The sequence below is a fragment of the Bos indicus genome, chromosome 16 (genome assembly GCF_029378745.1).
Source record: "Bos indicus isolate NIAB-ARS_2022 breed Sahiwal x Tharparkar chromosome 16, NIAB-ARS_B.indTharparkar_mat_pri_1.0, whole genome shotgun sequence".
Classification (NCBI taxonomy): Eukaryota; Metazoa; Chordata; class Mammalia; order Artiodactyla; family Bovidae; genus Bos; species Bos indicus.
The window spans coordinates 31,361,513-31,387,291 of record NC_091775.1 but is presented as its reverse complement, the minus strand read 5'-3'; the positions used below and the strand labels follow the sequence as shown (position 1 = coordinate 31,387,291).

Here is a 25,779-nt window from a genome sequence, read left to right as displayed (position 1 = left end):
GAGCTACTTCAAATCCTAAAAGATGATGCTGTGAAAGTGCTTTTAATATACCAGCAAATTTGGAAAACTCAGCAGTGGCCACAGGACTGGAAAAGGTCAGTTTGCATTCCAATCCCAAAGAAAGGAAATGCCAAAGAATGCTCAAACTACCACACAACTGCACTCATCTCACACACTAGTGAAGTAATGCTCAAAATTCTTCAAGCGAACTTCAACAGTACGTGAACTGTGAATTCCAGATTTTCAAACTGGATTTAGAAAAGGCAGAGGACCCAGAGATCAAATTGCCAACATCCGCTGGAACATCAAAAAAGCAAGAGAGTTCCAGAAAAATATCAATTTCTGCTTCATTGACTATGCCAAAGCCTTTGAATGTGTGGACCACAACAAACTCTGGAAAATTCTTAGAGATGAGAATACCAGACCATCTGACCTGCCTCTTGAGAAATCTATATGTAGGTCAGGAAGCATCAGTTAGAAGTGGACATGGAACAACAGACTGGTTCCAAATAGGAAAAGGAGTACGTCAAGCCTGTATATTGTCACCCTGCTTATTTAACTTATATGCAGAGTACATCATGAGAAATGCTGGGCTGGGTGAAGCACAAGCTGGAATCAAGACTACCAAGAGAAATATCAGTAACCTCAGATATGCAGATGACACCACCCTTATGGCAGAAAGTGAAGAGGAACTAAGAAGCCTCTTGATGAAAGTGAAAGAGGAGAGAGAAAAAGTTGGCTTAAAATTCAACATTCAGAAAACTAAGATCATGGCATCTGGTCCCATCACTTCATGGCAAATAGATGGGGAAACAGTGGAAACAGTGAGAGACTTTATTTTTTGGGGTTCCAAAATGACTGCAGATGGTGACTGCAGCCATGCAATAAACAGACGCTTGCTCCTTGGAAGGAAAGTTATTACCAACCTAGATAGCATATTGAAAAGCAGACATTACTTTGCCAACAAAGGTCTGTCTAGTCAAAGCTATGGTTTTTCCAGTGGTCATCTATCGATATGAAAGTTGGACTATAAAGAAAGCTGAGTGCCAAAGAATTGATGCTCTTGAACTATGGTGTTGGCGAAGACTCTTTAGAGTCCCTTGGACTACAAGGAGATCCAACCAGTCCATCCTAAAGGAAATCAGTCCTCAATATTCATTGGAAGGACTGATGCTGAAACTCCAATACTCTGGCCACCTGATGCGAAGAATTGACTCATTTGAAAAGATCCTGATGCTGGGAAAGATTGAAGGCAGGAGGAGAAGGGGATGACAGAGGATGAAATGGCTGGACGGCATCACTGACTCAATGGACATGAGTGTGAGCAGCCTCCAGGAGTTGGTGATGGACAGGGAGGCCTGGCGTGCCACAGTCCCTGTGATCACAAAGAGTCGGACATGACTGAGCAACTGAACTGAAATTCTTAAAGCAATTAATAATGTGTTCAGTTTAGTTCAGTCGCTCAGTCGTGTCCGACTCTTTGAGACCCCATGAATCACAGCACACCAGGCCTCCCTGTCCGTCACCAACTCCCGGAGTTCATTCAAACCCATGTCCATCGAGTCAGTGATGCCATCCAGCCATCTCATCTTCTGTTGTCCCCTTCTCCTCCTGCCCTCAATCCCTCCCAGCATCAGGGTCTTTTCCAATGAGTCAACTCTTCGCATGAGGTGGCCAAAGTACTGGAGTTTCAGCTTCAACATCAGTCCTTCCAAAGAACACCCAGGACTGATCTTCTTTAGGACGGACTGGTTGGATCTCCTTGCATCCAAGCGACTCTCAAGAATCTTCTCCAACACCACAGTTCAAAAGCATCCATTCTTCGGCGCTCAGCTTTCTTCATAGTCCAACTCTCACATCCATACATGATCACAGGAAAAACCATAGCCTTGACTAGACGGACCTTTGTTGGCAAGGTAATATCTCTGCTTTTGAATATGCTATCTAGGTTGGTCGTAACTTTCCTTCCAAGGAGTAAGCGTCTTTTAATTTCATGGCTGCAGTCACCATCTGCAGTGTTTTTGGAGCCCAGAAAAATAAAGTCTGACACTGTTTCCACTGTTTCCCCATCTATTTCCCAAGAAGTGATGGGACCAGATGCCATGATCTTAGTTTTCTGAATGCTGAGCTTTAAGCCAACTTTTTCACTCTCCTCTTTCATCAAGAGGCTTCTTAGTTCCTCTTCACTTTCTGCCATAAGGGTGGTGTCATCTGCATATCTGAAGTTATTGATATTTCTCCCGGCAATCTTGATTCCAGCTTGTGCTTCCTCCAGCCCAGCGTTTCTCATGATATACTCTGCATATAAGTTAAATAAGCAGGGTGACAATATACAGCCTTGACGTACTCCTTTTCCTGTTTGGAACCAGTCTGTTGTTCCATGTCCAATTAATAATGTGTACGTTTATCAAATAAAGACAGTATTAGCCCCAACTTCACTGGATTCACATTTTAAGAAACCTTAGTTCAGCTTAGGCAGAAAATATTTTCCCAAAGAAACCACTATGACACACATTTTTACACTGGTTTTACAGATTTAAAGATAGGAATTATCTTTAAATAAGCTTGTTAAATCTTCAGGAGTAAGAAAGATAAACATAGACTAAGTTTTCTGATCCACCAATTCTAAGCAAAGTTTCTCCCTTCTTGTGTTCCACTGGTTCCTACTGTGTCTCCCACCATAACATTTATCAAACTGCGTTGTACGCACTTGTTTGATTTAATCCACAATCCACTCCAGTAATCTTGCCTGGATAATTCCATGGACAGAGGAACCTGGCAGGCTACAGTCCATGGGGTTGCAAAGAGTCAGGTATGACTGAGCAACTCTCACTCACTCACTAGACTTTACATTACATGCAGGCAAGTGCCATGTCTACTTAGTTTATCCTTAACATCTAGCACATTTTTATTCTTTATCCTCTACTTTATTTATCCTTAATACCTAACACACACACAAAACAGGACCCTGTCCGTTGCACAAGACTAGGGGCTCAAACATTTTTTGATAAATGAATATAAAGACAATATATTCATGGGTCTTTGGACATTTATTTTCACTTTCTAGTGATTATTTTGGAGGCAGGGATGGAGAGCAGAATGAACTTCGTTTCCTAAGCAGCTTTCCAGAAAGTTGAGGCTTCTGGATGGGTAAGTTAACGTAATCTTTAAAAGTAGTATTATTATTTCTCATAACTATAGGAAGACGTTAAGTCACACTGATATTTGACATTGCTTCCTTAATCATTACTGTTCTTTTCTAAATTTCATTTCCAAATGAAAACAGAACACACATTAAGTTCTCCTCTTCTCAAACCTCATACATACTTATAATCAAAGTTTGTAAGTGGAAAGAATAAGATACGTATACTCTTGCTAGAACCTACTGTGCTATGATCATGTAATTATTTAACCCTGTTGCTTTTCTTATGGTAGAGAAACTTCTATTCCAAATTTTACTGAAGGATATCAATGGCCATTTTGAATATCTGGGATGAGTCCTTACCCATTTGTTTCTCTGGCTCTGGAGGAGTCACTCCTGGTTCAAATGTATCTTTATCACTGTTCTTCTCAGTCTGTTCAGTTAAATTAGCAACCAGTTCAGTGGAAGAGCTCACTGACTTAGAGGCTATCAAAATATCTTCAAAGTCTTCTGGTAATGGAGCATCCTGATACTCTAAGGTAGTCTGGTCTGATCTGGTGGAAGTATTGCTATTTTCTACGCTCACATCCAGTTTCTCCAAACTTTGTGAAGTTGTATCCTGTGATCTGACATCCATTTCTTGATGTTCCTCTTCAGGGCTATCCAGGGGGAAAGATGTTGTCTTATCTTTGTTTTTCAGCCATTCAGTTTCTGCTGGAGCCCCACATTTATGTAAAGATGCAGTAATAAATGTTTTTGCTTTGCTGTCATCTACAGTCTATCAAGTTAAGATTTGGAGAAAAAAAATTTTACTAGTAAAAATCAGTTAAATCTAACTTATCCATCCCAATCACACCCACCCTTTCCATGCTCTGTTTGTCTCCAAATTCTTTCTCCATCAAAATTTACTTACTCTAATTCATTCTCCTCAGACTGATGATTAAAAGTTAATGACTGTTAATGATTCTCTAATTGGTAATAGATCAGTACTTCCAAAAGACTAATATACAGAATAGGCAAGATGCCCAATAACCACCAATGGATTCCTATTAACCTACAGTGAAGCTCTAAAGACATACCCTCCCAAACAGACAACAAACTAGGAACTTACTAAGAGCAGCAGTACAATACAGGTTAAAAAACAAAGACATTCCAAAACAAACAAACAAAACCAACCATGGATCTTAATTCCAGTCCCATTTCTTCTATCAAGTAACTATGTGGTTATAGACAACTTAACTTGGGAAGTTAATAGTGCTTCTAGCCCTATTTTCTTCACCTATAAATGGTAGGTTTGGTTTAGCCAAGGCCCTAAAGTTTCTCTCTGAATTAATGTTTTCTGATTTTATGACTATCTGCAAGACTGTATATAAAAATCTATAGCGATATCATTTACACTGATAGGAGCTTAATATATTATTAAGAAGTCCTTTTGTTCCAACTATTATCAAACTTACAGCAGCAGTCCATTTCGTGGTTACACCTTCTTCCATGAACGAAATTCTAGTTTCTTTGAGTCGTAAAGGAGGACTAAGAGATCTTCCAGGTGACAGAGAGGGAGATGCTAAAGGTGTTGTTCGAAGACCAGACCTTAGGATGGATTGAGGAGTGAACTCGGCAAATCCAGAGGAAGTAACTGACATAGCCAAAGTCTTAGCTTTCTATGACACAGAGTAAATGGAATTCACCATTAGTGTTTGTAAAAGACACTTAAGTAAGGACAGACAGAGCCAAATGAGTGGCAATGGTGACTATATTCTCATCTCCAATAAAAACATCAATAAGTATTATTATAGATTACTGGAAAGAAAACATAAAATTCTACTCAGTGCTTTCTATTTATAAGGCTACAAAACATAAAATTGCATCCATAATCATTCTAAACCTTGATTATTCCTAGGTTTAAGTTCAACTTAAAAAATAAAGTGCTGATATAAGATAAATTATTTAACTATTGCTTAGAAAACTGTAGTAGGTGAAAGAGATGGTACTGTGTGAAGAACAGAATCTAGTTTAATTATAGCAAGCTAATCTAAATTAATAAGACTGACTTTAAGAATGTTTTAGAAAAAATATAATTCCATTACATGAATTCAATAGTAACTGACTTACTTATGAGAATTCTTATGGTTTACTACAATGATTACAAATAATCAGATGAACTAGATAGCAAAAACAATTTCCTCACTTAACCTCTCCTCTAAAGGACTCGTAAACAAATTACTGGATCCTATTAGATTATTAAATTCCATCAGATCCATCATAAGATTATATTGATTTTTTTCCTAGATTCTTTTTGGTAGCAAGTACAAAATTACTCCCTCATTTAATTTCATTTGAACTTAACAGCAGATTATATAAAATATGAGTGTTTTTCTATAGAAGAAAAAAGTTAGAAATACTATACTGGATATTAAATATTAGGAACTTAATCTTAGCAACCACCTTTTCAATTTCTTTTAATAACTATTTTAGGAATAGCATTTATTGAAGTATCTTTTATCCAGTTTGAAAAATAAGAATTTCTTGGCTTCACTTTAAATGCTGGATATCCAGAAACAATTAAGGAAAAAATAAATAAGTTCTGGGACTCAATCCAGAATACCGGACAAGGAACTTGCAGAGAACATATGTGAAAATGGCTTTCCAACAGGAAGCTAAAAATCCACTGTTACCAGTCATCACAAGTTTAGCTGTGGTTTCTCTGCTAGTAATTTATCAGAAAGGGTGAAGGAAAAAGCAATTTCCTACTGATAGCAGGAAAGAGTAACACTTTATAATTTTACTGAAGGAGCTAGAATTTTAATACAAAACTTAAAAAATGTTAAGAATGAGAAAGTATTTGATGAAATAGCAAAATGGCATCAGAAAAAAAAAAAAACACAACAAGAACATGAAAGCATTTTTCAAAGAAAAAAGGCTAATTTATAATACAGTAAGCATTTTGGAAACATATCCACAGAAAAAGGGAAAATAAAGGCTTAAAACCCCTATTACCCAGAGATGTCGATTATAAATAGTTTTATTTCTCTCTGCTATTTGTAAGGAACTTCCTAGCTTCACTATGAATACTAGATGCTAGATATGTAATATAATACTTACCTTAACAACAAGAGGAGTTTCAAGTAAATGTAATTCTGAAGCCCTGGAGGCATTCTGACGTGATCCTTTTAATTGTGAACTTACTGGCAATGAACTAGATGCCAGGGACCAAGGAGACCTTGTGGGGCTTTGCTGAATCAACTCCAAACACTGAGAGGGCTGGGGGACAGGATGAACAACCAAATCCAGCAGTCTGTAATCACAGTATACATATAAATAGAAAAATCCTGGTAACATATTTGAGTTATACTGAAGAAACAAAAAGAATCAGTATCCCATTTAATTATGCAAACTTCTATATTCACCATATGAAAATATAAATTCAGACAAGTATATTACTGTCTGTAATGCCACCCTTAGTTTCAAAAATCAGAATTAATTCAGTAGTGAAAAAAGAGAATTATGAAACCTAGATAGCAATTTGATCATGCTCCCACTGCTGCTGTTGCTGCTAAGTCGCTTTAGCCACGTCCAACTCTCTGCGACCCCATAGACAGCAGCCCACCAGGCTCTTCTGTCCCTGAGATTCTCCAGGCAAGAATACTGGAATGGGTTGCCATTTCCTTCTCCAATGGAAAAGTGAAAGTGGAGTCGCTCAGTCATGTCCGACTCTTCATGACCCCATGGACTGTAGCCTACCAGGCTCCTCCATCCATGGGATGTTCCAGGCAAGTGTACTGGAGTGGGTTGCCATTTCCTTCTCAGATCACGCTCCCCACCCCCTCAAAAGGAGTTATAGCCCTCCTCCCTCCCTTAACCAATATTTACTGAGCCCCTCTATGTGCCAAGCATTTATTTTCAAATGAAGACAAACTATTAATGATTCAAGCACTCAAGAAAACAATGTAACGCTTCCCTAGCAAGCCATTCACTGCAATTCACTTTCATCAACCTAGAAATTCCTTTCACCTACATGAAATTTACATAATGAATACTGGTTTATTTACCTTTATGGTTCTGATCACTACACTTAGCAACCAAAGGAAATGTTAATTTTCTCAAATTAATGAGGTTAGTAGCAAAAGAGAATCCCAGGACTATACTCAATGGTTTTTTTTTCCTACAGTGTCCTGGACATTCTTATCATATCAGATGATAGAAATGATCTCATTGGTGACTTGTATTAAGTATGCACAGTCCAAACAGCTTAAAAACCTAATTTACAAATAAATAAACTTGAAGGTGAAATTTTCAGATTACAATTTTTGTGGACCATTTACAAACATACAGTCACTCCTTTCCCAATTTCCTAATAGTTTATTTTATGGCTACATTCCTAGCAACAAAAACACTACCCCAAGATGCCTATGTGATTCAGCTGAGAATAACCAGAAAAGTAGGTTTGGTGCCCAGAAATAATAATTTCTTGCTGCTATGCCTTCTTTGCCATTCTATCCTTTAAGTTCAAGATTTTTGCTGCGAGAGATGGCAGACCAACAGAAATCATAGGTGCTTCAAAACAACTTATTATGTGGTGGGAAAATATTTACAGGAAGTATTTTCTTCCTCTAAATACAGCATCTTTGCATTTGTTATTCTGTACTAAGCACAGCTTTGAGCTTTCTACCAAACCAAGAATATTCAGTCAGATTGCTAGACATTTCTTTCTCTGTTGTCTTCTGATTCTTCTTTCCTTCTCTACTTCATTTGCATTCAAATTATATATTTGTAAACTTTTGCTCACTTTTTTATTGAGCTATCCCAAATAGGTATTTTGTTAAATGCCTTGCATTGGGCTTAAATTTATGTTTAAGGTGTCTATTTAGGAAAGATTATTTCTCAAAAGCAAGGTCTGTGCAACAAGTGGTACACCTACTGAGTAAAAGCAAAATTCTTATACTAACAAGACTTGATGTGTTTAAGTTACATTTAAAAAAGATATCAAGAAAAACATTTTTGATTGTTTTCTGAAGAAAGTGTTAAATATCACATTAGGTCTTTTATTTCCTCAACAACTTTTTGACCATGATCCAAGTAGGTAATGCATTTTAGATTATACACATACACAAATGAATGTATTTTCATATGTAAAAATATACACATATGAATTACATAAAACGGCATTTAGCCTTACTATATTCAGTGCCCATTGATATTATCTATGCTAAGCCACAATCCATTAAATTTTACTTACACTAACACACACCCAATTTGAAAAATATAGAAGCAAGAAGTGGAATGATTTTTATAAAAGGTAAATATTCACAACTCAATCAGCTCTATTCCATATGCATTAACACCAGTTTTAAAGGATTCTCATAATAGTCTTTAGGCCATTAGTAGGCCTGAACACTTATTCTTTCTCCCTTCTTGAATTGCAGACCTATTCAATGGTAAAGCAGCTACCTACAATGAGGGAGACCAGGGTTCAATCCCTGGGTTGGGAAGATCTCCTGGAGAAAGGAAATGACAACCCACTCCAGTACTCTTGCCTGGAAAATCCCATGGATGGAGGAGTCTGGTGGGCTACAGTCCATGGGGTCGCAAAAAGTCAGACACACTGAGCGACTTCACTTTCACTTTCAAGTACAAAGGAACTGAGAAAAAGTGATTTGTGGGAAAAAAACCAAAACTATTGGTAAAAATACCATGTCAGTGATAATGACTTCTATTTGAAGCAACCTTCTCACCATCTCCTTATAGTAATAAAGGAAAAGAACCTCAATTTAATAAAATCTAACCCAAAAAAGGGAAAATCCTTTCATGATTTGAAAAGATGTCCATTATATACACTACAAATGGGTTGAGCCCAATTGTTTTTAAGTTATTAACTTATTCTGAGTACCTTTATTCTTAGTATCAAAACTATTTCAACAAAATTATGTCATTTTGTCATGGATAAATTGCAAAATGTCAAAAATTTTCAACAATTATGGTCATATTATTAAAGAGAAAGAATCATTACATTAAGAGATACTTTTTGTACTCTGCTATTGATGATTATGAACACTTCTCCACTCTCCAATAAACAACCACAGTTCCATCTTGGATACAAAATTTCAATTTAACTATTTACTTTTCTAATAACCATAGGTTTAAGAAATAAAAGTATTATTGTACTAAAGCCACTTAAGACATCTTAGTAGGCTCAGTTAAACAGGGGCAAGTTTTTAGAAGCCAACCAAGATCAGCTGGGATTTATAAAAAATAACCTTCATTCATGGGTCTGAATCAGAGAGATTAAAGAAAACAAATTAATAATTTATTTTGCTTATGATTTTAATACAACAAAGTTTGCTTTTTTTTAAGCAGTCTGAAATCATTAGGCAAAATTCTAAGTAGATTATCAGCTGATGTAAAATTCCTTAAAATTACTATAAAACTGCCCAAATTATTTTTTTAAAGGAAGCATTATAAACTCCTTCAATAATTTAAAACAGTATTTATGAAAACTTCAAAGATAATTTTAAAATTATAGTGTAAGTATTAAGTATCATCTCACACTGGTCAGACTGACTATCATCAAGAAGTCTTCAAATAATAAAAGCTAAAGAGGGTATGGAGAACAGAGAACCTTCTTAACACTGCTGCTGGGAATATAAATTGGTATAGTCACCATGGAAAACAGAATGGAGCTTCATTAAAAAATATATAATGGACATATATATAATATACATATATATATAATGGAATTAGTCAAAAAAAAGAATTAAATATTGCCATTTGTAAGCAACATGGATCAACCTAGAGAATACCATTACTAAGTGAAGTAAGTGAAATTAAGACAAATATCGTATCAGTGTAATTCTTGTCTAATACTGTCTTTTAAAAGTGATTAAATAAATTCTTACCTAGAAATTCTTTGTGATGCCTTTGTAATTGGTGTTCCAACAAATGCCTCAGGCAGCTCTGGATCTGGGAGAGAATATGCTACAGGAGAGGGTTCTTCTACTTTAGGACTACAGAGAAAATAAAAATTTAACTTTTGATTATGTATCACAAAGAAGACTAAATTATCAATACAAACACTGTAAGAAGGTGAGGTTAGATGGGAGGGGGGCTATCTTTTTTTTACCATGTATATTCTGCTTATTTACAAATAACAATGAACATAACTGGTTTCAAATTTAAGAACAAAGAATGTTCTTCTTGCAAGAAAAGTAGACAACACAAAACATTTTTCCTACATACGCTAATTAGCTCTAAGGCTGGATTGTTTATGAATGCAGCTGATAACCCAGGGAAGATTAGCAAGTAGCATGAGTGTAAAAGGTGTAAGAAAAACATACCTATTGTAGACAGAGATACTATTTTCGGGTTCATTACTTGCCCAGACCTCTCCAATTTTAGATAACACATTATTGATGAAAGTAGATCTTGTTAACACAGTTCCAGTTACAGCCTGCTTTGGAACTGCTGATAATGGTTTTGGTCTAGAAACTGTGAAACAAAAAAGGTAGTATTTAATTTCATCTCTAACACCAGGATTTTAAAGTAGACAGACAAATACAGCAAAGTGATTGGCGAAAACAAAACATGAGTAGTTCAAATTATATTTGGTTTAGCAATATACGTGCAGAAATTTAACAATTTTGGCTTTTAGGAGACAGTGAAATAATTTGTCTACATGTTTTCTAAAAGTCAGCAGTCTTCAAATGAAATCAAGAGAGTTCTGTCACTCTGTACTAAATAAACTAGAAAGATTAAAAGTTCCAAGGAAGCTTTCGATTTCTTGGGGTAGAACCACCAATAAACAAACAAACAAAACCGCAAAGCATCACTGTGATGAATCAAAGCAAAATTGAGCTAAACAGAAGATAACAAAGGTTTCAGAAGATAATCATTCAGTATCTTTTCTAGTGCAATATTTTAGGACATTTTTCAATGAAATCTTACCTTCTCGAAAAACTGATGATGCTGACAGATGGTAAGGCTTTGCTCGCTCAATGGCTAATTTTCGCTGGACTCTAGGAAGAATTTTCCCATATTGGTCTATTATAGAATTTCGAGTCACTGATCTCTCTCGCAAACGAGGATCACGATCATTCTACAGAACATAACATAACTGGTAAAAATTTAATCTTCAAAAATGTTAGGTGCTATGCCTATTATTTACTATTAAAATATAATTATGAATACACAAGAACACCTTCCTCCTTTCTACATACCCATTCTTCCAAACCAAAGACATCATACACACAACCTAACTGCTTCATCAATTCTTACCCATTGATAAATTCCAAGTCTCTCCTTCCCAGCCTTGATTATTTACAACTAATAAAAGCAATGATTTTCATTTACTAAGCAACATGTTCCATCACACACACGTCTGTGCACCCTCACAAAAGATACTCTCCTTTTACGATTAAGGAAACCAAGGTTCAGAGTGTGTCCAAGCACACAGAGCCAACGAACAATTAGTCCAACCCCTAAAGTCCATGCTTTTTGCACTATTTATTTCCTACTGTTGTCCTCTACCAGTTGCTATTTTTCCTGAGTGAGTAAAGTAGTTAGTCTGGCAAGACTGTGGGCAGATACCTAAACAGAAATGGCACATATAAAAGAACTGGATAAGTAACAACACCCTGTTTGTCAATTCTGCTTCAGAAAGTGAGGATTTTCAAAATTCAAGATTATACAAAGCTCTTATATAATGAAGTCATCTGTTTTCCCTATTCTCTTGTCCCCCCATAATAAAACAAGTTCAACTGTACCATAAGATTAATCTTCAGAGTCTGGTTCAGCTTCAAGGCAGAAATATAATTGGCACGCTGCAAATGGTGAACTAAAAGGAATTCATGATTCTGAACACTCGCACTGGACTGTAAAAATCTCACCAAACACTCCTACAAAGAACAAAATAGATTTGTAAGCTATTAACTTATCCTGAATTTCCAGATATAAGTTTACACTGACAAATCATTACCTGCTCAGTGTCTGTGAATGGTAGCTTCAGTAAATCCTCCATTAAGCCCATCTCCTGACAGACTTCATATGTATGCTTGAGCAGCTCCTCTATATTCAACCTATTAGAATGTTGTCGCAGTAAAGTCCAGGCCTCCACCATGCACCTGAAATCAATATTTATCAAAGTTTAGTTTTAGAAAAGCTATTTAAAATGTTCAAAACAAGACATCCACCTGAAGAATCCCAAAGATACTTTGTGCATGCATCTTAGTTGTGTCCGACTCTTTGCGACCAACATGGACGGTAGCCTGCAAGGCTCCTCCATCCATGGGATTTCCCAGGCAAGAACACTGGAGTGAGCTGCCACTTTCTCCTCCAGGGGGTCTTCCTGACCCAAGGATCAAACTTCTATCTCCTTCACTGGCAGGTGGATTCTTTACCAGTGAGCCATCTGGGAAGCCCCAAAAGATACTATGTACATATTATTTAAAAGTACTTAAAAATTTTATTGAATACTAATCACTGTGAAGTAGTAAAGAAAATAAGGCATCTTTAAGTACTTTATCATAAAATGTTGACTATTCCATGTAATTTATCAAATATTCCACCGAAAATAAAAAACAGAATTGTTGTAGGGACAGAGAATGGTTTTGAGTGTATGAGCTGTCTACTCTCATGATCATGTGATCATGTGATCAACCGACGAACAACTAATCTCAAAAATATACAAGCAACTCCTCCAGCTCAACTCCAGAAAAATAAATGACCCAATCAAAAAATGGGCCAAAGATCTAAATAGACATTTCTCCAAAGAAGACATACAGATGGCTAACAAACACATGAAAAGATGCTCAACATCACTCATTATCAGAGAAATGCAAATCAAAACCACTATAAGATACCATTTCACACCAGTCAGAATGGCTGCGATCCAAAAGTCTACAAATAATAAATGCTGGAGAGGGTGTGGAGAAAAGGCAACCCTCTTACACTGTTGGTGGGAATGCAAACTAGTACAGCCACTATGGAGAACAGTGTGGAGATTCCTTAAAAAACTGGAAACAGAACTGCCTTATGATCCAGCAATCCCACTGCTGGGCATACACACTGAGGAAACCAGAAGGGAAAGAGACACGTGTACCCTAATGTTCATCGCAGCACTGTTTATAATAGCCAGGACATGGAAGCAACCTAGATGTCCATCAGCAGATGAATGGATAAGAAAGCTGTGGTACATATACACAATGGAGTATTACTCAGCCATTAAAAAGAATACATTTGAATCAGTTCTAATGAGGTGGATGAAACTGGAGCCTATTATACAGAGTGAAGTAAGCCAGAAGGACAAACACCAATACAGTATACTAATGCATATATATGGAATTTAGAAAGATGGTAACGATAACCCTGTATATGAGACAGCAAAAGAGACACTGATGTATAGAACAGGCTTATGGACTCTGTGGGAGAGGGAGAGGGTGGCAAGATTTGGGAGAATGGCATTGAAACATGTGAAATGTCATGTATGAAACGAGATGCCAGTCCAGGTTCAATACACGATGCTGGATGCTTGGGACTGGTGCACTGGGACGACCCAGAGGGATGGTATGGGGAGGGAGGAGGGAGGAGGGTTCAGGATGGATTTTCTTTTAAAAATAAAAAAAATAAAAAAAAAAAGTACTTAAAAATTTTATTGAATACTAATCACTGTGAAGTAGTAAAGAAAATAAGGCATCTTTAAATACTTTATCATAAAATGTTGACTATTCCATGTAATTTATCAAATATTCCACCGAAAATAAAAAACAGAATTGTTGTAGGGACAGAGAATGGTTTTGAGTGTATGAGTTGTCTACTCTCATGATCATGTGGGTTAATGGGAGCTGCAGCTCACTGTCGATGCCCAGCATCATTAAGAGAAAATCATACTGCATATAGTTAGCTTAGGAAAAGACCAAAATTCAAACTATGGTTACTACTTCATAAATGCATATTGCTTTGCACCATTTTAAAGTTGAAAAAATTATAAGTTGAAGCATTGTTAAGTCAGGGGCCATCTGAACCCAAGAGTTCAAGAAGACAAAAATCTAATGTGATCTGGACAGAACTCACAGAAATATTCAAGTGAGGTTCTTAAGAAAGTGACACTGAGCACGAGAAGAGTAGAAAAGAAAATGAGCAAAGACCTAGAGACAGAAACAGCATACTGTGTTTATGGGAAAGTGGAGGACTTAGCTTAGCAAATCTTCTTAGTAAGATTTTGGCTTATCTACAGCAAGATCTGATTGGAGAACTTAGGTCAAATTAGACAGTTTTAGAAACCAAGTGGGGCTGCTGAAACATCCTTCTGTGAGCAATAGGTCATTAAATGAAGCAATGTGTCTCATGATACACTGATAAGTAAAAATAGGCTTAAAACAACATGAATAATAAGATTTTCTAAAAATTAACCAATAAACAAAGCCTGTAAGTCTTTATGTATTTATATAAACAACAAAATGTCTTGAAAGACACATACTAAGATTAACAATGGTTAGTCTCACATGTAGAATTTTTGGAAGGGCTGATAAGTGTCAAGGCAGAAGCAGGAGTAGAATAAAAAAGGGCAAGTAGATAGGAATAATTTTCTAAAAAAAAGTCATCATTCCTAATTTTAAGTGAATAGGTAATTTTGATTTTAATAGTTCAGTGGCTAAGACTCTGCGTTTCCTGTGCAGGAGGCCCAGGTTCCATTCCTGGTAAGGGAAGTAGATCCCACATGCCACAACTAAGACCAGGCAGAGCACCCCTACCAAAGGCTTTAACTATAGTTTTTATTGAAATAATCACAAAAATTGAAATAACGCCTTGTAAATAAATAACTGACATGCATAAAAAACACAGAATACATGAACCAAGTTACAGCAATTAGTATTCATAATGAAAATGCATCTGAGGAAATTTTAGCAGCACTGTCCCAGACTTCCTGTAGATACAAAGTTTCTTGGGGAAGCAAAATCCCACTGCTGGCAGTTCAGGACCCTAAAATTTTTATTGTTTGACTAGAATATTTTACATATTCTACAAAACTTATAAAAACAACAGTGCAAATAAGTAAAACATTTAGGTGTATCACCTAAAAATCTACATCTGAAATTGCCTTGCACTCCTTCTTCTACCAGGACAGGGATAACAGTGTGGTTGTTATAACCTGAGTATTTAAGAGAAGTAGTTTTTTTCCCCTAAATCAGAAATCTGGGAGTGTTAAAAATGAGCACGCCATTTCTACAGAAAGAAAAATAGATAATGAAGATGAATGAACATCTAATCATTAATTTTAATATAAAGAAATAGATGAAGTAAGTATAATAAAATCTTGTATCTGTTAAATCTGATGTAGGATGGGTATATGGAATTTTCATAGTACTACAGTACTATTCTACTTTTGTGTATTCTGTAATCTTCTTACAAAATGCTTGAACCAAAATAAATTTCAGCTGCATCAAAAATTTAAATGATAAAACAAAAATCACAAAGTAGTAACAGAAACAGTGAGAGGATTAAATAATATTGAAATAGAAGAGACAAAGAGTCATAAAACACTGGCAATTCTAACTTCATAAAATAGCTCTTCATGAAAAGATGCATTCTATTATTATAGTGAGACTAATCACATTAATATTACCATTTTCACCAATCAACTCGATAAATGCCTAACTAAAGGGTATAACACAAAGTGAGACATACATGGAAGGCAATATGCCTTATCAAAATTAAAATTGCAAATATCCTTTTACCCAGTTGGAGAAGGAAATGGCAACCCACTCCAGTATTCCTGCCTGGAGAATTCCCTGGACGGAGGAGCCTGGTGGGCTACAGTCCATGGGGTCACAAAGAGTCCGACACGACTGAGTGACTAACACTTATACTCTTCACCCAGTAATTCTACTCCCAGGATTTTACAAAATAAATCTGCACTTGTGTAAAATAGGTGGATACTCATACACAGCAGTGTTTGAAATGGCATAAGATTAAAACCACCCAAATGTTCACTAAGCGAAGGCAGTTAAACAAATACTGGTACATCCACATAATGAACTATCATGCAATGATTAAAATAAGGAAGCTCTTTATGTACTATCAGGAAATGAACTGCAAACTAAATTACTTTTAAAAATATACTGCAGATGGATGACAGCATGTATTTTTTAAAGGGGGGGAGGGGCAGCAATGACATACATATGCATTTGCTCAGAATGTCCCAGAATGTCTTAGGAAAGATACACTAGTACTGTGAGGAAGCTTAGGAGGCTAGGAATTTACTGTGTATCCTTTTGTAATTTTAGAAAAAAGCATGTAAATATCTTATTATTCAAAAAACAAAAAGAACCGTATTCTTGCCCCTCTTCTCCCAGCCTATATACATACAGGCTTCCCTGGTGACTCAGATGGTAAAGAATCCACCTAGAATGTGGGAGACCTAGGTTCAATCCCTGGATTGGGAAGATCACCTGGAGAAGCGAACAGACACCCACTCCAGTATTCTGGCCTGGAGAATTCCATGCACAGAGGAGCCTGACAGGCTATAGTCCATGGGGTTGCACATATATACAATATTATATATATGCTACATATGTGTGTGTGTGTGTGTATATATATATAAACCGCACACACACATATGTACTTATTTCGCTGCAGTAGGTCTTAATTAAAGCACACAGGATCTTCATTGTGTCATGAGAGATCTTCACAGCTCAGATTCTCTAGTTGCCGCCCAAGGGGTTAGTTGCTTTGATGCATGTGGGATCTTCACTCTCCTTCCAAGGATCAAACCCATGTCCCCTGCACTACAAGGCAGATTTTTTAACCACTGGACCATCAGAGAAGTCCCTGGATATGTTTCAAGTTTTCCACTTTAAAGTATGATATCCACTCCCAGTGAGCAGATACACGAGGTAAGAGTAAGATTAATTTATTTATGATTTATCAAAAACGAATCTAATAACAGTAAGCATACCTGAAAGCAAAAGACAAATGATAGTATATTTTTCTCAGTTTCTCCTACAACAGGAGAAGGCATAGTTACCTCCAACTTCAAGAAATTGATGCTCCATTTTGGGCCAACATTTAAACATAAATTTTAAAATAAGTAACTCTCATATACCCAATACTCTCCTGCTCCTCATGGCAGGAAGGCACGATGCCAATAAAAGCAGTAAGAAAATCACTTCAATTGATGAAAGGCTAAAACTAGCAGGTTAACAGTAAAGTTAAGAAATGTATGGAGGGTTCTTGGCAACACAGCAAGAAGACAGCCTTAGAAACACTCCTGTGACAAGCTCTAAAAATGACAGATCAAATATAAACAGTCTTTTGAAATGGATCATAGAGATCACAATGAAAAAAAAATTCAGAAATGTAAACAAGCAACTATTGATTTCCAGTGATTAGTGTAAAAGTTAAATATTAGGAAAAGATGAATCATAAATAACAGAAAGTTGTTGTAGCTATGTTAACAATTACTCATGACGAAGGTTATTCTACAATAAGAGGTTAAAGTCATTAAAAAATAACAATTTTAAACTTTTATGTACCTAATACTGTATTCAAAATACAAAAAGTTAGCAGTATTACAAGGAATAGACACATACATATTAGAGGAGGCAACATGCAAACGTTTCATTCTTATTCATTTTTTTAAAGTTTATTTACTGGTTGCACTGCAAGGCATGCAGGATCTTAGTTTCCCAACCAGGGATCGAAGCTCACTCCCTGTCCTGGAAGAATCTTAACCACTAAACCACCAAGAAGTCCAGCAAACCTTCCTTCAGTCAGTTCAGTTCAGTCGCTCAGTCATGTCCGACTCTTTGCGACCCCATGGACAGCAGCACACCAGGCTTCCCTGTCCATCAACAACTGCCAGAGCTTGCTCAAACTCATGTCCATCGAGTAAGTGATGCCATCTAACCATCTCATCCTCTGTCATCCACTTCTCCTGCCTTCAATCATTCCCAGCATCAGGGTTTTTTACAATGAGTCAGTTCTTTCCCTCAGGTGGCCAAAGTACTGGAATTTCAGCTTCAGCATCAGTCCTTCCAAAGAGTATTCAGAAGTGATTTCCTTTTAGAATAGACTGGTTGGATCTCCTTGCAGTCCAAGGGACTCTCAAAAGTCTTCTCCAACACCACAGTTAAAAAGCATCAATTCTTTGGCACTCAGCTTTCTTTATAGTCCAACACTCACATTCATACATGAATACTGGAAAAACCATAGCTTTGACTAGACAGACCTTAGTTGGCAAAGTAAGGTCTCTGCTTTTTAATATGCTGTCTGGGTTGGTGATAACTTTTCTTCCAAGGAGCAAGGGTCTTTTAATTTCATGGCTGCAGTCACCATCTGTAGTGACTTTGGAGCCCAAGAAAATAAAGTCTGTCACTGTTTCCATTGTTTCCCCATCTATTTGCCATGAAGTGATGGGACTGGATGCCATGATCTTCCTTTTCTGAATGTTGAGCTTTAAGCCAACTTTTTCACTCTCCACTTTCACTTCCATCAAGAGGCTTTTAGTTCTTTTTCACTTTGTGCCATAAGGGTGGTGTCATCTGCATATCTGAGGTTATTGATATTTCTCCCAGCAATCTTGATTCCAGCTTGTGCTTCTTCCAGCCCAGTGTTTCTCATGATGTACTCTGCATATAAGTTAAATAAGCAGGATGACAATATACAGCCTTGACGTACTCCTTTTCCTATTTGGAACCAGTCTGTTGTTCCATGCCCACTTCTAACTGTTGCTTCCTGACCTGCGTACAGGTTTCTCAAGAGGCAGGTCAGGTGGTCTGGTATTCCCATCTCTCTCAGAATTTTCTAGTTTATTGTGACCCACACAGCCAAAGGATTTGGCATAGTCAATAAAGCAAAAATAGATGTTTTTCTGGAACTCTCTTTTGTTTTTTCGACAATCCAGGGGATATTGGCAATTTGATCTCTGAATCCTCTGCCTTTTTGAAAACCAGCTTGAACATCTGGTTCACGGTTTACATATTGATGAGCCTGGCTTGGAGAATTTTGAGCATTACTTTACTAGCGTGTGAGATGAGTGCAATTTTGCAGTAGTTTGAGCCTTCTTTGGCATTGCCATGAAAACTGACCTTTTCCAGTCCCGTGGCCACTGCTGAGTTTTCCAAATTTGCTGGCATATTGAGTAAAGGACTTTCACAGCATCATCTTCCAGGATTTGAAATATCCTGGAAGGATATTTCAACTGAAATTCTATCACCTCCACTAGCTTTGTTTGTAGTGATGCTTCCTAAGGCCCACGTGACTTCACATTCCAGGATGTCTGGCTCTAGGTCAGTGATCACACTATCATGATCATCTGGGTCGTGAAGATCTTTTTTGTAGAGTTCTTCTGTATATTCTTGTCACCTCTTCTTAATATCTTCTGCCTCTGTTAGGTCCATACCATTTCTGTCCTTTATCAAGCCCATCTTTGCATGAAATGTTCCCTTCGTATCTCTAATTTTCTTGAAGAGATCTCTAGTCTTTCCCATTCTGTTGTTTTCCTCTATTTCTTTGCATTGTTCACTGAGGAAAGGAAGGCTTTCTTATCTCTTCTTGCTATTCTTTGGAACTCCGCATTCAAATGGGTATATCTTTCCTTTTCTCCTTTGCTTTTTCACTTCTCTTCTTTTCACAGCTATTTGTAAGGCCTCCTCAGACAACCATTCTGCTTTTTTGCATTTCTTTTTCTTGGGGATGGTCTTGCTCCCTGTCTCCTGTACAATGTCACAAACCTCCGTCCATAGTTCATCAGGCACTCTGTCTATCAGATCTAGGCCCTTAAATCTATTTGTCACTTCCACTGTATAATCATAAGGGATTTGATTTAGGTCATACCTGAATGGTCTAGTGGTTTTCCCCCCTTTCTTCAATTTAAGTCTGAATTTGGCAATAAAGATTTCATGATCTGAGCCACAGGCAGCTCCTGGTCTTGTTTTTGCTGACTATATAGAGCTTCTCCATCTTTGGCTGCAAAGAATATAATCAATCTGATTTTGGTGTTGGCCATCTGATCCATGTGTAGATCACATTATGGAGTCACAATGCAATTAAAAGAGAAAAGAATTTTTTAAACCATATTTGTACATTAAAGCTTCTAAATAATTAATTGGGAAAGAAAAAAATCATAATGAAAATTAAAAATACTTACGAAAAAAATAACCATAAAAATTGTGGGATGATGCCAAAGTAATATACAGAACATTCAGATTTACCTTTTTATGTTAGTAAAGATAAAAGGTTGAAAATGAGAAACCAACTTGAGTTAAAAAGCACAGCAGAATGAAACCCACAGAAAGTGGAAAGAATAAAGATAATGATTACACCTATACAAAAAGGTTTTCCAGCTCTATTGTACTTCTATTTTACTAAGACTGAGTACATAATGTTAAGAGCTAAAAATCTAAAACTGTTACTTTTAGGCTATCGTGTACTGTGCATCATGATTACTTTTAGGTAAATCTATTTGCCATAACTGTGATGGTATGTCCATAAAGAAAGCTCATATAACTGAAAAGCTACCAGCATACAGGTTTCACAGAAAGAGAAAGATGATCTTAATAAAGAAGAGGTGGTAGAGGAAACAGGCAGGAGTTAGGCTGAAAAGTTAAATAAATGATGCAATGATGATTAACTCAAGAAGGTTCAATCTACCACCCTTTACTGGGCTTCGCTGGTGGCTCAGACCATAAAGAATCCCCCTGCAATGTGGGAGACCTAGGTTCGATCCCTGGGTTGGGAAGATCCCCTAGAGAAGGGAACGGCTACCCACTCCAGTACTCTTGCCTGGAGAATTCCACAGACAGAGGAGCCTGCCAAGCTACAGTCCATGGGGTTGCAAAGAGTCAGACCCAACTGAGCAACTTTTACTTTCACCACCATTTACTAATGATTTACTACTTGCAACTGTAATAGTGCTTATGCCATTTAACTAACCTCAAAATGTTGCAAAGCAGTCATTATTAACCCAGGAGGAAACCTGGGCTCAGAAAGGATAATTTAACTGCTTCTGATCATATTTCAGAATGTAGCAGAATTCAGGTATAAATTCAGATCTATCTGAGACTGTCAACTGTTACAATCAGTAACTATTCCAATATTGTCATTTTAAAATGTAGATTAATTAATATAAATTCACACAACAGCTAGAAAACCGAACAACACCTCAGTAATTATTTTAAACATTTATTGAATTTGAAAACATGTTATCTCACAAATGGCATTCTGAGTGGCCCTTTGTTTTAACTTATGCACTTACTGTAAAGGACACTTAATGATGCTATGTTTTTGGAGACTAGATAACTGAGGCTTTACTGTACTTGAGAAATACAGTTTTGAAATTACATTATATAAAGGTTTCATTATTGTAAATATTATCAAGTACTAGAACTCTTTAACCCATTTATTAAACATTTATGTTCTTTAGCTTCTTTAACGTTTTGTTCTTATATTTATTCTTGATTTATTCAGCTGAGCCAAATACTTTTACTAACCAAAATTATTTCAACAAGTACTTTAGCAGTTTATTACTTTTGAGGACATTGTAAGTTTCAATGTCTAACAAGTCTATTACTAAATTGCAGATCTGTCTGAAATGTAAAGATCCAATCCTCTCTCCTCAAAGCTGTATGGTTCATAAATGACAATTTGGGGTGAGTAAAGTGGCCAATTTTTAAATATATAAAGAAAATATAAAATGACTCAACCAATAAGATTCAACAAAAAACCAGTATGAATTAATTCCAGTCTAAAACAAGTTTCCCAACTACCTAGGTATTAAGAAAACCCAATAACCAGACCACTGTATTTCCAATCATGCCACTTAATTGTCAGTTAGTATATACATGTCAAATATAATTATTATAGCAACTGTGTACTGCTATAATGCAACAACAAAATTAAAGAACTGCAACACCCAAGCAAGCAAGACTAACAAAAATATCAGAGTACCATCACTGGAATATACCGTCAAAGAATATAATTTATCAACTTAGCATAAACTTCATTCTATCTCTATTTCTGGCTGCTTCTCGGTATAAGCAAACCTCAACTGTCCAAGGAGAAAACTGTCAACACTGCCAGGTAGAAACCGACATAATTTTTAAACCTCAGTCTGATTTCCCCTTTTACTCATTACTTCTTTTATTCATCTTATTCTAGGTAAAAGGTGCTTTACATTCTTCTCAATGAAAGATGAAGAACATAAGAATACTGTGCAATGCAACCAAGTCGAAATATATATTGCTCTATTTCATCAGTTCCATTTTATTAATACATGGCCAAGAGTTCAATTGTACTTTCAAAACAGGTACTTACCTATTAAAAAGCAAAACAGTGAGGTGAAGGATAACATCTCTACCACTGGACACTGTTGGCTTCATTGTCTGAATATATCTGAGGGCTTGTCTGTGCTCACCCTGACTCATGAAGGCTTCAATAATCTTTGAATGTTGCCATGACACAGGTTTTGCAGTAGCCGGGTGAAACAGAAGATCCAAACCACTCTGCAAAAATGACAATGAAAACTGGTAAATTAAATACAATGCTTTGCACTTTGAAAAAAAAAAAAGGAATATACTAAACCTATGCAAATTAAAATAAAACCTGTTTAAATATATCTGAAAATATCTATTTTACTGTATATTTTATTTTAAATAAAAGCCTTATCAAAAGCCTCATACTTTTGAGATCTTGTCAAGTGAGTATATAAAATCTTTCCATCACCAATTTCATACATCAATGTCAAATTCTGGCTTCTCTGGTTCACCCAACACATCAAATATATCTGTAACATAAAAATGACTATATTTGCACTACTGGTAATTGTTTGTATGTTATTTAGACAATAAGACTCTTGGGGTTCTAAACTATTTTATCTTTGTATATTCTTGTTGCCTGAAATGGTGCTTGGTGAAGGTACTGATTAAACTGAATCCTTAAAAAACCTCCGGAAGTAGACTGTGCCATATCTTTAATGTTAAATGTATTTTTCCTAAAATTCTAATAGTTTACAAAAGTTTAACATTCTAAATGAACTATACAGACTTACCTCATAGTCATTATGATCTATCAGCCAAAATCCTTGAATAAGTTTAACCTGGCCCCAAGAAATGGCAAAGGCAGTTGGAAATGATTCAATGGAAGTATCCGTTTTGTTTGGAAAGGAATACATAATATCAAGTAGCAAATAAATAGTCTTTTAAAAAAAAGAGGATTAAGGACAATAAACAAAAAGAAAAACTCCTACATATATATCTGCAATAGGTAACAACAGAAAGTATCAGAAAAAAGGCTTAAGACAGTTTTATTAAATGTCGGTACAGCCAACCCCACAACCAACTTCATTCATTCTGTATTAAGTACCACCACAAAGGTACTTTGTCCCCTGGAGGAAGAAATGGCAACCCACTCCAGCATTCTTGCCTAGAGAATCCCCACAGACAGAGGAGCCTGGTGGGCTACAGTTCATAGGGTCACACGTGCCTGAAGCGACTTAGCACACAGGCACCACAAGGAGATGAACTAAAGCATACTTTCTTCACCCAAGTTAGCAGATTAACAAATTTAAGAAACAAAGCCACAGATGAAATTCCAATTATCCAATAAACCCTGGCAGTTTAAGCAAACACATTATTTGTTTTATAAATTATGAATAAAATTATGCATTTTGACTAAGAAATAGACTTTAGTACAGAAATCTTATTTAAGAGACCACATAATGCATTCCCATCCAGCACATAAAATCTCATAGAGAATGACCACATGCTAGCAATGTTCTAGAGCTGTCTTTAACTTCGGGAATGTCTTGGACACATTTGAGTCTGATGAAAGCCAAGAACTGTATCTCTAGAAAAATAAACATAAACATTTTGCATAGTTTCAAGGTTAATGAAAGACCATCTGAATCCAATCAACAGGTCCTGGATTAAGAATCTTTCCTTTAAAACAAATTCAAATGTGAAATTGAGATTGGATTAGATGCATAAGGGTCCTACTACTCTGACATTGTATGATTTTGGTAATATGTGAATTACTTGATAAAATTTTAAAGGATACAACAGAATGCTTGCTTGCTTCAGTAATGTTGTCTAGTAGGTATATGTCAAGTAACGCCTATTAAAAAAAAATTTAGTGCATTTTACATATTCATTCATTTATGTTCCTTGTTTTTCCCAAGCCCATACCAGGTATGAAAAATCCAATTAAGCATTCCTCTCTCTCCCAGCCCAGCTTTTGAGACTAAATGATATTGTGTTACCGCGAACCTACATGTAGACTCGTAGGAGGATATTTTCCTGTGCCTCCTTCGTCCCGTTTCCACAACTTCTCTACTCGATCTCCTAACTGAGAAACCATTCCATCAATCATCAAGCAGTCAGGGTTCCACTTCCCTCTGCAATAAGGGCAACATTAAGGATATTGAGCATTAGTTCTAATTATTATTATCAAAACAACCAGCAGCCAACTCGTAAAAGTAACGACCTCAACTATCAAAGGCAGAAGAAATTTGAGGACAGGATCCCATCATGAGAAATCTGGACATCAAGTAAAGTTAGTCAGATAAACCCTGAAGAAGCCTCAAGTTTGGTTATTAGCCAAGTCAGTTAGTGAAGGTCAGGTTCCAGGGGAAAAAGTGGTCTAGTCAGCAAAATGCTGTTTACTTTTTACTACCTTGAGCAAATTACCAAAGAGCATGATATCTCAGTATAGAGAAAGTAAATACTGTAGCTCAAAGTCAAAAAGTTTTACTTTCAGTTTTATCACCTGGACTAGTTTTTAAACCTCAATGCTAATTGCTAAGTCACTTCAGTCGTGTCCGACTCTGTGCGACCCCATAGATGGCAGCCCACCAGGCTCCCCCATCCCTGGGATTCTCCAGGCAAGAACACTGCAGTGGGTTCCCTCCTAATATTTATTATTGAGCACATACAGGTGATAAGCAGATACTGACCTCGTCTGTTTCCTCATCTAATATTAATAACAACAATAGCAGTTACTAATTATTGGATGAAATTTTCTTGAATAAGGCATTGAAAGAAAGATATTTTATTTCATCTTTATATTTACTTTATATTGACTTTATAATTTGTGACAAATAGGATTAGAAAGTTTATCCAACCTGCTCAAGGACATACACTTAGGAAATAACAGATCTAGAAATTTTAAATACACCTTATAAATTTCCCAAGTCCATGCTCACTATCCTAGATTAGTTATTAGTTATTCTAATCTAATCCTTGATTAGATTCTGGATCCTCTAACTATGCACAACTTTGTACAGGTTTCCAAGTGATTCAGACAACAAACCTGGAATCAAGGTTTGGGAATAATTGCTCTAAATGTTATACCCCTCTACAATTCTGTCATTCCAACTTGAGGAAGAAGGCTATTTATAATTCCAAAGTAGAGTCAGGCTGTAAAACATTACTCTTTTTTTCTTTTATTACTTTTATATCTTTATTTCAAAGGACCCAACCACATATGTATTTAAGGGGAAGGGGGAGTTCATATTTAAAGAAAAGAGAGAAAAAGGCAATAAAGAAAAAAATGGATAAAGTGCTGAAATGCAAATGTTAATGCAAAGAATGTAAAGTAACTAACATGATATATTTTCAGCTTTAGTAACAGTTGCTTCAAGTCTTCTTCTGAAT

General features: G+C 36.3%; 1 protein-coding gene across 5 annotated transcripts in view; it reads right to left on the bottom strand.

The window, feature by feature from the left end:
• Positions 1–25,779, bottom strand: part of AHCTF1 (AT-hook containing transcription factor 1) — a 94,870-nt gene that overhangs the window by 16,978 nt on the left and 52,113 nt on the right. For all 5 annotated transcript variants that reach the window (XR_011560766.1, XM_019976349.2, XM_019976347.2 and 2 more), the window contains 12 exons: positions 24,398–24,521; positions 24,185–24,241; positions 23,178–23,324; positions 22,445–22,632; positions 12,111–12,255; positions 11,899–12,030; positions 11,081–11,231; positions 10,474–10,624; positions 10,036–10,143; positions 6,245–6,437; positions 4,600–4,803; positions 3,506–3,920 (listed from right to left, as the gene is read on the bottom strand). Coding sequence is in view for 4 of the 5 variants with exons in the window: in XM_019976349.2 (XP_019831908.2) it covers positions 3,506–3,920; positions 4,600–4,803; positions 6,245–6,437; positions 10,036–10,143; positions 10,474–10,624; positions 11,081–11,231; positions 11,899–12,030; positions 12,111–12,255; positions 22,445–22,632; positions 23,178–23,324; positions 24,185–24,241; positions 24,398–24,521 (2,015 nt within the window). In the remaining variant the exon portion in view is untranslated. The remainder of the gene's footprint in view (positions 1–3,505; positions 3,921–4,599; positions 4,804–6,244; positions 6,438–10,035; positions 10,144–10,473; positions 10,625–11,080; positions 11,232–11,898; positions 12,031–12,110; positions 12,256–22,444; positions 22,633–23,177; positions 23,325–24,184; positions 24,242–24,397; positions 24,522–25,779) is intronic.